Below are 13,484 nucleotides of genomic sequence, written 5' to 3'. Positions count from 1 at the left end.
TCATGATTGGGTCTCTAGTTGGTTACATAGGTGGCAGTAGCATTAGCAAGGGCTCTATTGGAATTATTTATTACACCAGATACATTTTGATGATTCCAGCTCTTGAATTCTTCTTCAGATTTTAATTTTTCAACTGATTACCATCATGATCGGAAAAATTACAAAAATCTCAGGGAATAAAGATGATTTCTAAACAAAAATAACACCCACTACTACAGATCACTGCAATATAGGAAATTTATGAGCTTAGCAGCTTCTGTGTATAGAATTTGTAATCTTGACAGAATTTGATCATCTTAAAACAAAATGCTTAAATTTTTAATTTCCATGTTTATAAATTTCAATATTTTATTATATTAGTCAGAGCCGATCCTGACCTCCCTGGGGCCCAAAGCAAAATTCTGCTAAGGGGCCCTCCTACCTGACCCATGAGCCATGTAAACCATTTGCCACACATTCACACTTGCACTGGCAGCACTACAAAGCTAATTTAGCTAGTCAGATAGAGACTAGAGACAGAATCACATCAACTTAACTTTACTGTTATTTGGTCTTGCTGACTTCAAACTTGAAGAGAACACTGTTGTTCTCACATTTCACTCTCATTTTGTTTCTTTCTCCTTTCATGGCCAGATGGATAGCTCCACTTCATATTGTCATCTACACAGTAAACATTAACACGCACTGTAAAATGATTCAAGGGGAGGTCAGGCCTTGCGTAATTTGCGGGGCCCTACGCAACTTGTGTAATGAGGGTATAGGGCTGATCGGCTCTGATATTAGTATATTTGTAACATAAGTGAGTAAAAACAAACGAATGTTTCTTGATCTGTGGATGATTTTTATTCTTGCAATCGATATATAACATGTATAATAAATGTATAATACATGTATAGCAAAAAATACTACATGATTAGTAAATTTAGTAAAAGAAATGTAAGAAATTGTAAAAATGTGATGGAAGAGAAGCTAAAAGAGGCATGTAATAGCTGAACAGAGAAACTGTCAATCAAACGTTGCAATATATTCTAAACAAAATGTGCCCAGGTGGCTGTTTTGGCAAATCTGATATTTAAGGGGAAAAACCCATCAGCAGAATCATTTCAAACTTTGCATACAGATTTAAAAATGATTCAAAAGCATTTGAAATACACTGGTGATGTAAAGAGTGACACATTTAACTGCAGTACAGTCTGTTAATACGTAGAATGTCATTGCGGCTCATTTCAGTGGCACGTCCAATGGGAGCATTATTGTCCGGAATAGGGATGATGGTCGGTTGCCTGTTCTTGGAGAAAGCAAACCTGGACCGAGACAGTGTGGCATCAGAACAGTGAGATACGGAAATTGAAAAATATCAAAAAATATATATAATTAATTAGTATAATTCTTTACCTTGAATAGTGCATGACAGAATTGTAGTCATATGGCGTGTTCAAATTGTTAGTGTTAACCTTATCAAAATTGTGCTGTTGTCCTGTGAATACATTAATGATATAATTGTTAATGTGATGTTTCTTTTGTCTTTTTTGACTGTTAACTTTATTAACAAGGAATGCGAAGTGAATGTCCTACTCTGCTCACCATTAATAACATTCTGTAAGAGGATTCTGACATGATTATCACGGTCACTACGAGTCTGCTCATGATTAAAGCCCAGAGCATGCAGGAGCTCATGCTGGACGATGTGATGGAAAACACAGCCATTGCGTTGTAGGGAAAGAACCTGCCTTCCACCCCTGCGACCCACTGAAGAATAGCACCTGTAGAGCAAAGAATAAATTCTTATGATTTGGATTGCATTTGATTGTGATTTGCATTCATTATACGAGAGCTGAGTGGCAGTTAAAGCAAATGTTTGACTATGTTTCTGAAAAATGGTCATTGATATTAGGATTGTTGACATACCCCTGGTCTGAGAGTATATGAATGAAGTTTTCTTCATTTCTGCGAGGTACGAATTGGATACAGGTTGAAGTTCTGAAGGAGTTCAGGGCACGCTCGATAATGTTTCTTTCAGAGGTTGCTGACAGAAAGAGAGAAGGTTGTTGAAGCTAGTTAATGTAGCTCTGCACATATTACTTTGAAACCAGTTAGGAAGTGATACTCACCATACTGCGTGGAAATGACAAAGGGTACTTTAACCTTCCCATCACTGGCCCTGGGCCACTTGCACTGGCGAGAAGTACATGGATCTGCATTCTTGAGTCCAGGGTACACCGCTATGTCACCATGTGTAATGATCATACCATCTTTCAGGTATCCTGTACAATAAAGCAGTGGGATTTGTGGTATTACCACCTGTTTTATTAAACTAATGTAAGACTGAACACTGTAAGCTAGATATTAATTCAGAGAGCTAGCTCTAAAGTATGTCCCATGACCAATAACATTAGTTAAAAGAAAACAACATTATTTTAAAACAGGGCCAGAAACCATGTGGTCAAGTTTTTTTTTTAAAACCTTACCAGCATTCTTGTTGGCTCTTTCAATTATAGAAGATACGGAGAAATAATCAGGATCATTGATGTCATCTGAATTGAATAGCAAAAAAAATAGTTAAAAAAAGAATTAGCAGTTATTTGTTTATTAAATAGGATTCAGACAGTTATCCATGGATTCATTGTATGTTTCATTATGTATGTATGTATGTATGTATGTAAAGTATGTATGTATGTATGTATGTATGTATCTATCTATCTATCTATCTATCTATCTATCTATCTATCTATCTATCTATCTATCTATCTATCTATCTATCAGATCAGTATCTCTTATAGTTCTTTCACCTAAAAGTAAATACTAACAAATTTGCATGGAATGTTATGTCAGACAATAGTTTTTATTTTTTATTTTATTTTTTTACAAATAAATTATTGCTGCTTAATCTGTAAGTGAAATCAGTCACTATTATATCTCACTGCTACAGAATTTACTTGCTGTTCCAGTTTTAAATAGAAATGAGAAGACATGATTTGATTATATAACTAACCTCTTTCCAATGTATTAATTCTAACATAACCAATTACGCTGTTACAACTATGTCACTCTTTGCCAGGTTACTATATAAACAGACGTACCTACAATATATAATACCTCAGTCATCAACCTTATGTTCAAACAGGGCCAGGAAGCCATGAAGTCAAGTGCATTTTTTAAAAAAAAACCTTACCAGCGTGCTTGTTGGCATTTTCAATTATAGAAGATACAGAGAAATAATCAGGGTCATTGACGTCATCTGAAATAAATATGGTGAAGTAAGTTTAAAAAAACATCTGAGTTATAAAAAGTTATTAAAAAAACATAAATGTACTAAGAATTTAAATCAAGTAGCATCTTACTAGCCACATCCTCAGTGTTCACATCAACCAGCACCTGTTTGGTAAATTTTCAAAATGTCTGTAAGATGTACTTATTCAGGTGCCAGATAAAAAGCAATATATCACTTGAAATATGTACTTTTAAGGTCTACGGAGATTTGGTCATAATGTATTTTATGTTGTTAAAATTTCTTTTAGCTTACCTTTATGGCACGGCTCTGAACTAGACCGATGCCCAGCAGCAACAGGATGTTTTGCAGAAGATGCATGATGAGAGACAGATTCAGTGAAGCAGCACTTTGAGTAGTGAACGCTCACGGAATGCAGTTTAAATACACTCAGAAGAGATTATCACTTCCCTTTCACAAAACTTTATTTCTCAATTAGTGGTTATGGCAAAAAAAATGGAACTAGACAATCTAATGTAAAAGACAAAACACTTTTGAAGTTTTCTTGAAAATTTCCAACCGTTGGAACCTAATTCTAAATCTGAACCCTTTGCAAATCTTAGCTCTAGTTCAATACTCACCATTTGGCTAAACTTAACCTACTTGTATGCTAACATCCCAAAATTCTTCATGCATTAATGCATCAATTACCCATAACGTGTTATTTACTCGTCATCCAAATCATAATAACAGGCAAGTATATTCTGCATGAATAAACACAAACTGTCACATCTGATTAAATGTGTCTAAAAATATATGTAATCCACCAATCTAGCAAAGTCTGTTGGAGTAAAACACTTTCCTATTAAAAAGGTGTAGTTGCTGACAAGAGTCTGCTTTTCATAAGATCTATTTATATTAAGTAGTCTTTAAGACAGTGTTATAGCACCCAGTGTATATAGTGTGTAGCTGCATAGTTTTTAGATATAATACAATAAGGTTCATGTTGCACACACAAGGGTCAGGTTGTTGGCCTCCATCAAATGGCGTAAATCACCTGATTTAGGCTTGCATTGCTGCTACTATTCTTGATGAGGTGATATCATCCTTAATGAGTTTGATGAGGAATTTGCCAAACCATCCTTCACTTTAGAGCAATTAGCACCTGGAATCAGGGTTTTTTGATAAGTAATTGTAATAAAGTAACTGCTGTGGTGGCACTTTTGATCTACTTTTAAAAAACTCATAGATATAAGAAACAGAGTTGGTGGTAAAAGCAAAGAAGTAAAAATGGTATTTATTTTGCTGCAGCAAAAGGCGTCTTCCATACAGTGTAGAGTGCCAAGTCTACACAGTGAAGAGGCAAAGTTTAGTGATTCAGCGCTCCCTTTTATACCCCAGGTGTGTGTTTGTGTAGCCTGGTATGTGTATGTGTTAGTATGTGTGTGCTTGTGTTTGTGACCTCTCTGTCACCTCAGTAAGGTTAGATTTATCAAGCACATGCACTCACACTCTCCTTAGTTCTCATTCTTTTAACACATAGAATGTTTATGGCAGGGATGTTTATGGCAGGAACATGATTTTCCTGTTCTCTCTCCCTAGTCTGACACACAGAAGGCACACGGCGACGTCCACAGCCGAACGGGGGGGCCGAGCGACGTCCAAAGCCGAACGGGGGGGCCGAGCGACGTCCACAGCCGAAGGGGGGGCCGAGCGACGTCCACAGCCGAACGGGGGGCCGAGCGACGTCCACAGCCAAACGGGGGGGCCGAGCGACGTCCACAGCCGAACGGGGGGGACGAGCGACGTCCACAGCCGAATGGGGGGGCCGAGCGACGTCCACAGCCGAACGGGGGGGACGAGCGACGTCCACAGCCGAACGGGGGGGACGAGCGACGTCCACAGCCGAACGGGGGGGCCGAGCGCAACCCCCGACGCACCACGGCCAGACCCACCTCTCAGAAACCAGGAAAGGGGAGGGAGGGTGGGGGGAAAAAAAATCCTCCACAGAACAGAAAAAAAACAGAAAAAATCCAAAGGGCAAAACACGGGCCTGCAACACCCCCTGCGGACAGGAAGTGGGGCGGCGTCCTCCACGGAAACCGGATGTGAAGCGACGCCCCCCACCGGACAGGTGCGGGGCGATGTCACAGGACACCGAAAAAACAAAACAAAACTCGGGCTGGTGACATGGCCCACAACCAGGAAGTAGGGGGCGCCCCCCGCGGAGAAACCAGAAGCGAAGCGGCGTCCCTCACCGGAAAAATGCGGACCAATGTCACCGAAATCCAGGGGAAAAAAGGTCCAATAAGAAAAAAAATGCTCCCAATCGGTCGGTCCAGGCTGCAGCTGTCCTGCTGGGTCCTGGTCTGGCGGAATCCTTCTGTCACGCACGCGGGATAAAAATGGACCCAAATGCAGGACAGCTAAACGAAAACAGGATTTATTAACAAAAAAAAAAAACACGAAACAGGACGAAGACAACAGAAGACAGTGACAACAGGATTCCACGCTGCACAAGGCACGCGGCTCAATTAAATAATACAAATAATCATGACACATGAGGGACAGGTGTGCAGAGGCGGGGAGGAAAAGACAAGGGCGGGGCAGACACGTGAACAAGAAACATAAACAAAAGTCCTGACAACAAAAAACAGAGTCCTGACAACACCAAAGGCGTACCTGCTATCAATATTGTTATGACCTTCAGTCATTTGTTTTAGTTCTGTGCTGCCTCTTGTGTCTTCGCTTGTACTTGGCATTTGTTTTCAGGAAGGCGGTTCCTGGAGTTAATATGGTTATTATTGGTTTGGTTTTTAGGACTGCCTGGATCACTGATTGAGGCCTTTTTCGTGCCATCGTGATTACTTTGTATGCGATGTGCTTTCACATTGCTCATTCGTATAGAATATCCTCTAAGTGTTCGCAATCGTCCCACCTCACTTAGGAACACTACCAGTCTAGGCTGTTTCGTGATTGCGGGTAACCTAGCCCCTCACTTAACTGGACAGAAATGCAGATGGTCTCAGGCAGACATACCTCCCTGATAGTCTCAGGCAGATATACCATCCCCCCTCCATGGTCATATACCCCCTATGTTTCCTCAGTATGCCAAAGTCATGTTTAACACCAAAGGTGTACCTGCTATCAATATTGTTTTGACCTTCAGTCATCTGTTTTAGTTCTGTGCTGCCCTCTTGTGTCTTCTCTTTGTACTTGGCATTTGTTTTCAGGAAGGCAGTTCCTGGAGTTAATATGATGAAGGTTCCGATTGGTTATTATCTCCACCTGTTCCGGATAAAAGGACTGCCTGGATCACTGATTGAGGCCTTTTTCGTGCCATCGTGATTACTTTGTATGCGATGTGCTTTCACATTGCTCATTTGTATAGAATATCCTCTAAGTGTTAATCTATTTTGTTTATTGTTGATTGTCATATCAGAGAGAAAGATTGTAAGTTTGTGCTCAGAGAGTGTTGAGCCTGTGAGTTTTGTTTTGTTTATTATTTCAATTGATAGATTTGTTTGTGCTTGACCCATGCCTGATATTGACTTGTTTGCCAGATAATTTTATAATACACTTTTATTCAACACGTACCAACATATTGTGACAAGGTATGTAGGGGGATTGACCCCATTTATTTTGAATATCTTTATTATTATTTTTTTTTGAGGGGGAGTTAGGTAAGTAATGATTGTATTTTATTTTCTTTCATTTTGGATTAAGTAAGAGAGAGGTATTCTGAGAAAGATTGTTTTGTTTATTTTGGCCTTGTCCTCCCCTGAAGCCTTAGATGGTCGTAACAGAAATTCAGATCCCCTTCAGTGCTCCTGGATTGCACCCATATTACTGTTTCCAAATGGGTATAGTAGTACTGGCTCCCATCACTGCATGTGTTAAGGATGGCTCAGAAACTTCTAGTCTATAGAATCACACAAATGTATGTGGTGTTGCCCAACTCGCCGCCAAGCAACTGTCCAGAACAGAAACTCCCCTGAGTAAGGCCCATGATGTGGCCATACCCCTGCTACTATAAGCTACAGATATAGCCTTCACAATCCAGTGGGATAGCTGCTGCCGAGATAATGGCCTCCCTGTGTGAGGAGTATCCCAAGACACAAACAGCTGTTCAGAAGTTCTGAAACCTGCTGTTCTCTTCACATATGCCTGAAGAGCCCGCACCGGGCATAATGTATTAAGTTTCTGCTCCTCCAGGGAAGAAAACAGAGGAGGATGAAAAGCGGCCAGTTCAGTAGATGGCACCTATATGCCGATTCCATAACCTTAGCCACGAAAGCAGAGTTAAGACGAAAATAAACTTTAGTGAGCCCCAGAGCGAATTGTAAACAGGACGGGCTAACTGACAAAGCGTGTAAATCACTTACACGCTTGGCTGTCACCAAAGCCAGGAGCGGTGCCATCTTAAGAGAGAGATATTTAAGACTAGGGTGCACCGATACCACTTTTTCTCTTCCGATCCGATTCCAATACCCGAGTTTGCCAGTATTGGTCGATACCGATACGATATCTGTGTTCTTTTCTACCTTTAAAACTAAAGAATGTATACAACTCGTTTAGTTATTAAGATTTATTTGTTTCTGGCAAAGAAATACAAAAATGTCCATTACTGGATGAAAAATTAAAACACAAGAAACCTTTAAGTATTAATGCAGTAGCAAACAGTACTTTTAACAGTTAGGGGTATAACAATCTAAACCATATGTACTGCAATTATTAAATAAAATTATTTTCTGAAGAAAAAGCAATATTTTAAAGTGAATCTTATATTAGAACTCTTGAAACAATGCAAAATATATTAAACAATAAACCTTGCACCCAAATGAGTGACATGATTAACGCGCTGAGGTAAATGGAAAGGGTGCCTGCTAAACTTGCCTGTCTGTCGCAGGTGGTTGTGCAACATATTTCCCATAAAATGTATTATATTTATTTATATTTACCCATATATAATGGTTCCGACGCCCATGACCACGGGTATCGGATTTGGATCGGTCTTGAAGAATCTTGAAGGATCTTGAAGAAAGCATAATATATCCCTAACAGAGCACTGAAAAGGGATAATCACTCTCTGCTCACACCATTCTTCAAAAACACACCATTTATTGCTACAGTATAAAGAGTGTGGGTAGAGGAGGCTCTTGCACTCTGTATAGTATGTATAACTGATGAGGGCAAGCCAGCCGCATTCAGGTTCCACCGCTCACGGGCCAAGCCCAGAGGGCTAACATGTCCGGATGAGGATGGTAAAAGCCCCCCCCACCCACCCACCCACCCACCCACCCCCAACTTGAGGGCAGGGCCACGGCTGACCCGACAATAGTTGAACTATCTCTGCCACCCAATATCGGGATGGCCAGCGTGGGGCTATCAGAATTAATGACAGACACTGCTCCCTCACTCTGGCTAAAGTGGGGGAGATTAAGCTCAGAGGGGGAAATGCATACAGAAGCATACAGCTGGCCATTGATGGGCTAAAGCATCCACACCCAACGGTGTGTTTACATCAACCAGAGAGAAATACAGAGGGCATTGAGCGTTTTCTTGTTAGGCGAAGAGATCTACGGCAGCCTGACCGTACCTCTGCCATATCTGGTTCACCACCTGAGGATAAAGGGGGTTTCCCCTGGACAATAAATCTGCTCCCCTGTTCAAAATTCCCGGAACTAGGTTGCCCTGAGAGATAGAAGCCGTGTGTCGCTCCAAACAATCAGCTTCTTTGCCAACCGATGCAGCTGAAGGGAACGTGTGCCCCCCTGACGGTTGATGTAAGCAACCACTGTGGAGTTGTCTATTTTCATTAAAACAGAAGCCATACAGTGAGACATTGTGTGAAAGATGCTATTCTCTCTTCCGTCAATGTGACTTGATACGAAAGGAAGTTCAAGTTGAGCCCTAAATACTCTGTTTGTTGAGAGGGCACCAATCGTTTTTTTATCATGTTTATCCTGAAACCCAAGTCTCTGAGGTGATTCAGGACCATCTCTGCGTCTTTTATGGCTTGCTCTCTCGACGACGAGCATATCAGATAATCGTCTATTTAAGACAATATCCTTATGCCCTTGCCCCTCAATGGGAACAGGGCTGCCTTCACACATTTGGTAAAAACCCTCGGAGCTAAAGACAGACCGAACGGTATAGTTTGAAATTAGTATGCTATGCCCCGGTATGCAAACCTGAGGAATTTCCTGTGAGAGGGGTAAATGTCTATGTGGAAGTATGCGTCCGAAAGATCTATCGTCACAAACCAATCATTTGGGCGAATCGATCAACAAAGCACCTTGTGTGTCAGCATTATGAATGAATACTTTCTTAGGTGCTTATTTAATATAAGCAGATCCAAAATAGGTTGGAGGGCTGTGCCGCCTTTCTTTGGAACTGCGAAATAACGGGAATAGCAGCCCCATGCACCACTCTGCCTGTTTGTTTAGAAGGGTTTGTTTAGAACGGCCACTGACATGACCAGCCCATTGAAATGTGGCGGTTTTATGGCAAACTGAAGTCTGTAACCCCGTGAAACTGTTGCCAAAACCCACGGATGAAACTTGCATGCGTGCCAGCTGGCTATGCGGGCAGAGAGAAGGCCCCCGTAAACTTCCACCCCGCTGTCGTTGCACAGTGATGACGTCATCACGTGCGCCGCACGGTCTCCCGCTGAAGGAGCGAGCGCTTCCCCCAGCGGTGGGACTGAGGGAGCGCATTTCATGTCTTTGCACTTTTCGGGGTTTTTTAAACATATCGCCCTCGGCTGTTTGCCTGGATGCGATAGTGCAATATTTATTGTCATGTTTTTCAAACCTGGGGAGCATATCGCCCTCAGCCTGTGGCTTGGCTGTGATAAAGCATGTTTTACTATCAATTCCCCTGTATGTGTGAGTGCTTGGTGACGCTGCACATGGCTGAACTCGAGGAGAGCAAACATAATGAGCCCTTACCAAACTTTGAATAGAAGGGCTGTATTCCCGCCTTCTTCTCTTCGCTGGCGGAGAGAGAAGGACAGCGGAACACCTGTGTGTCAGGTCGCACACTTTTTCTTCCTTTCCTCGGGGTGGGGCGGACGGTTCCTAGCCGCCGCGGCCGCAAATGAATGCTTTCCCCAAGGTCCGGAGCCATCCAGTCGCGGTTGCTGACCGGCCTGTTGCGCAGGTAAGCAGGGGAGCAGGTCTTACAGCTCTAGTACTCATCGGCCTCCCTCTATCAATGCTGCGGCTGCTGTGAAGCCCTGCCGCGTCGGCTGAGAGGGTGGGTGGTCACGCTTGCTTGCGTGGCAAACAGAGGTGAAAAGCTTCATGGTCTTGTTTCCTGAGGGTGCTGGTTTCTCTCATTTTCTCAAGAGCAGACCCGAATAAACCTTTAGTCAGGTCGTAAGGGGCATCCATCACCTCCGCATTCTGAGCGTCGCCCAGGCCTGACAGGTTTAACCACAGTGCTCTCTCACCTGATACGGCCAGGCCCATTACATGGCCGCAGCCCTGAACCACACCGCGTGAGGAGCGCAGGATCAGATCGTTCACGACACAGATTTCATCCCAGAGTGCCGGATTAGGTACTCCTGAGTCCAACTGCTGCCCTATCTCCTCCAAAATCTCCACTTGGTATGCTGACAGTAAAGTCACAGCATTCAGCGAGCATACAGTCTGGCCCGCGTATTTGTACATCCTCTGAAAGGTCGCAGCAGTCAGTCTTTCCATCTTACTCGGCAGTGAAAACTGCGATGAGGCAGAAACAGATTGTCAATTCAGATGGAGGTGATAAGCCACTGAAGGCTCCACTGCTGGTGGTCCGGCCAACCCCAGCTCCTCCCTCATCCCTTGAATCTCCAACATCAAGTGTTCCTTGGTGGGGAGCTTGCGCTTAAAGGGGCTAGAACAATATCGAGACATCTCCTTCATGCACGCAGGCACGGCAGGCAGGAGCTATCTCGTTGCCGAGTGGGCCGGTGGCAGCCTTTTTCCATCATAAAGGTCTCTTACGGCTCCTTTGGCAGCTTTGGCAGCTGGCCAGGCTATGCCTGGCTTCACCATGGCCCTTTTGCACACCTCGTGCAGGCTTCTGTCAGCAGGAGGGGCCGAATCGGTCTTGCTAGTGGGTCTAGACTATTGGACTGGGAAGGGGGAATTGTCTTCCTCCTCTTCGTTGTCCATGCCCAGATCGAGGAGGTCAGAGTTAGCATCGCCATCTGCGTCCTTATCCCCCAGTTCGTCATCCTCCTGCATGAGCAGGCCATCGAACCGTGGAGGCATGTCCGGGGATTCGGCTTCCATCATGTCTGCCCAGCTCTTACTAGCTCACGGCAGATGGGCCGTAACTGTCGAGGCAGTTTCAGACAGGCAAGGGTCCTGCTGGTTAGCTACCGACACTTTCAGCCTTCTTTCCAAGATTTTCACCGGCATTGTGAAAATCAGCAAGTCAGGAGGCGCTGAGAGAGCTTGCTGCGGTCTCCCACGGGAAGAAAGCACGAATGACGTAGGCAGTGGTCGATCTGGCTGATATTGGCAGCGTGGAGCCTGGTTGCAGGTCGACCTGTCTGTCAAAGACAGACGTGGTGTCATAAGAGCTTCCACAGTTGGTCACGCCCAAAGCGATTCCCATAGTGAAACACCAAGCGAAGTTATAAAAAGAACCGCCTTTCTGAAAACAAATGCCAAGAACAAAGAGAAGACACAAGAGGGCAGCACAGAAATACAACAAATGACTGAAGGTCATAACAGTATACACAGTCACAGTCTTACCCTCTGCCAATTTGCAGGCATCTATAAGGGCGGTAAGTTCTGCCGCCTGTGCTGAGTAATGAGATGGGAGTTTATCTGAAAGTAAAATTTCTTTCTGGGTAACTACTGCAAACCCCACACAGTTTTGAACTGTTTCTGAGTTCTTGGATGCTGATCCTTCTACAAATAATTCCAGATCAGGTTTGGTCAGCGGTGTCTCTTGTAAATCAGGCCTTGGGCTACAAAATTCATTAATCTCACTCACACAATCATGAGGCTCCCCATCATGCTCTGTAGGAAGAAGTGTGGCAGAGTTAAGAGTTGTACATGCTTTAAATGTGACATTCGGCATTTCTAAAAGTACAGTGTTATATCTCAACCATTGTGCAGCCGTCATATGTGCTGTTTTTTCTAAAAGCAGTTGCAACACTGCATGTGGTACCAACAGAGTTAATTCGCTGTAGCCTACAATGTCTCGTGAGGCATTGGTGGCCTTTTCTGCTGCAGCTACTGTTCAGAAACACATAGGCAGACCTACTGCCACTGGATCCAGTTTAGCTGAAAAATATGCTACAGGTCTGAGTTTGCCCCATTGATCTTGGAGCAAAACTGATCTCTCTGGCTACGCCGCCGTGTGCCTTGCTCCCCCCACCTGCCTCGCCGTGTGCCTTGCTCCCGGGCGTGCCTCGAAGGGGGGTACTGTCAGGACTCAGCCCGGACTTTGGCCATGTGCTTTTTGTTTACGTTCTGTGTTCACGTGTCTGCCCCGCCCTTGTCTCTTCCTCCCTGCCTCTGCACACCTGTCCCTCTTGTGTCTGACAATTATTATTAGTATTTAGTTAAGCCGCGTTGCCTTGAGCAGCGTGGAATCCTTTGTTTTCTCCTGTTGTCTTCTGTTTTGTCCTGTTGACATGTCTCTAGTCTGTGTTAACGTTTCGTGTTTTTTTTAGTTAATAAATCCTGTTTTAGTTTAGCTATCCTGCATTTGGGTCTTTTATCCCCGCGTTCGTGACAGATACAGAACCAGGTCCATAATTAGCTATCAAAAATTGAATATTAGGATGTTTACAGGCCCTTATAAAATTGTCATTTCCTTCCATTTTTTATCTCTCTCAACAGTCAGTCATCAGACAAAAGCCTTTCTTTTTCTCTCTTCTCTTTTTTTTCAGTTTGATTTTACCTGCACAGGTCCTTGTGCTCGTCAGCATGCAGTGGCAGCTTTCCTCAAAGCTAGCTCAAAGTAGTTTAACATGATTAAAGCTTACATGATGCCACCCACATTCCCAGTCAGTTCCCAGAACTTACATGTAACTTTACCGGTTCCCAGAAAAATTCTAAATCCCGCTAAATTCTGCCTACTTTTGAGGCAAATTGTCTGAAGATGGACAGATCGAGTATATAAAAAATCTAAATCTTACCACCTGGCTCAGAATCCTGTCGCTGGGTCAGTCTCGTGATTGTCCAGATCTCTCACCACCAATAGTCAATTGTGTGGTTTGACGAAGTAACCATCTTCAGTTTGGTCCAAATCAATCTCGGTGGAACCT

The 13,484-nt window shown here is 43.4% G+C and overlaps 1 protein-coding gene across 1 annotated transcript; it reads right to left on the bottom strand.

Moving 5' to 3' along the window:
- Positions 1 to 820: 820 nt before the first annotated feature.
- LOC132838631 (low choriolytic enzyme-like) lies at positions 821 to 3,657 on the bottom strand. The gene is made up of 9 exons (XM_060859117.1): positions 3,524 to 3,657; positions 3,342 to 3,375; positions 3,173 to 3,238; positions 2,469 to 2,534; positions 2,112 to 2,264; positions 1,909 to 2,026; positions 1,585 to 1,763; positions 1,396 to 1,477; positions 821 to 1,304 (listed from the first exon to the last, which is right to left on the bottom strand). Exons 1-9 carry the CDS (start codon positions 3,587 to 3,589, stop codon positions 1,178 to 1,180), a joined length of 891 nt encoding a protein of 296 aa, XP_060715100.1. The 5' UTR covers positions 3,590 to 3,657; the 3' UTR covers positions 821 to 1,177.
- Between the last annotated feature and the right edge of the window lie 9,827 nt (positions 3,658 to 13,484).

This window comes from Tachysurus vachellii, chromosome 23 (genome assembly GCF_030014155.1).
Source record: "Tachysurus vachellii isolate PV-2020 chromosome 23, HZAU_Pvac_v1, whole genome shotgun sequence".
Taxonomy (NCBI): Eukaryota; Metazoa; Chordata; class Actinopteri; order Siluriformes; family Bagridae; genus Tachysurus; species Tachysurus vachellii.
Note: the sequence above shows the minus strand (reverse complement) of the source record. Positions and strands in the feature narration are given on the sequence as shown.

Coding starts and splice junctions, on each gene's coding strand:
- LOC132838631 (XM_060859117.1), bottom strand. CDS start 3,589: ATGCATCTTCTGCAAAACATCCTGTTGCTGCTGGGCATCGGTCTAGTT. Junction 2,027..2,111: donor TGTCATTTCCACGCAGTATG/GTGAGTATCACT, acceptor TCTTTCTGTCAG/CAACCTCTGAAAGAAACATT. Junction 1,305..1,395: donor TCTGTCATGCACTATTCAAG/GTAAAGAATTAT, acceptor GTCTCGGTCCAG/GTTTGCTTTCTCCAAGAACA.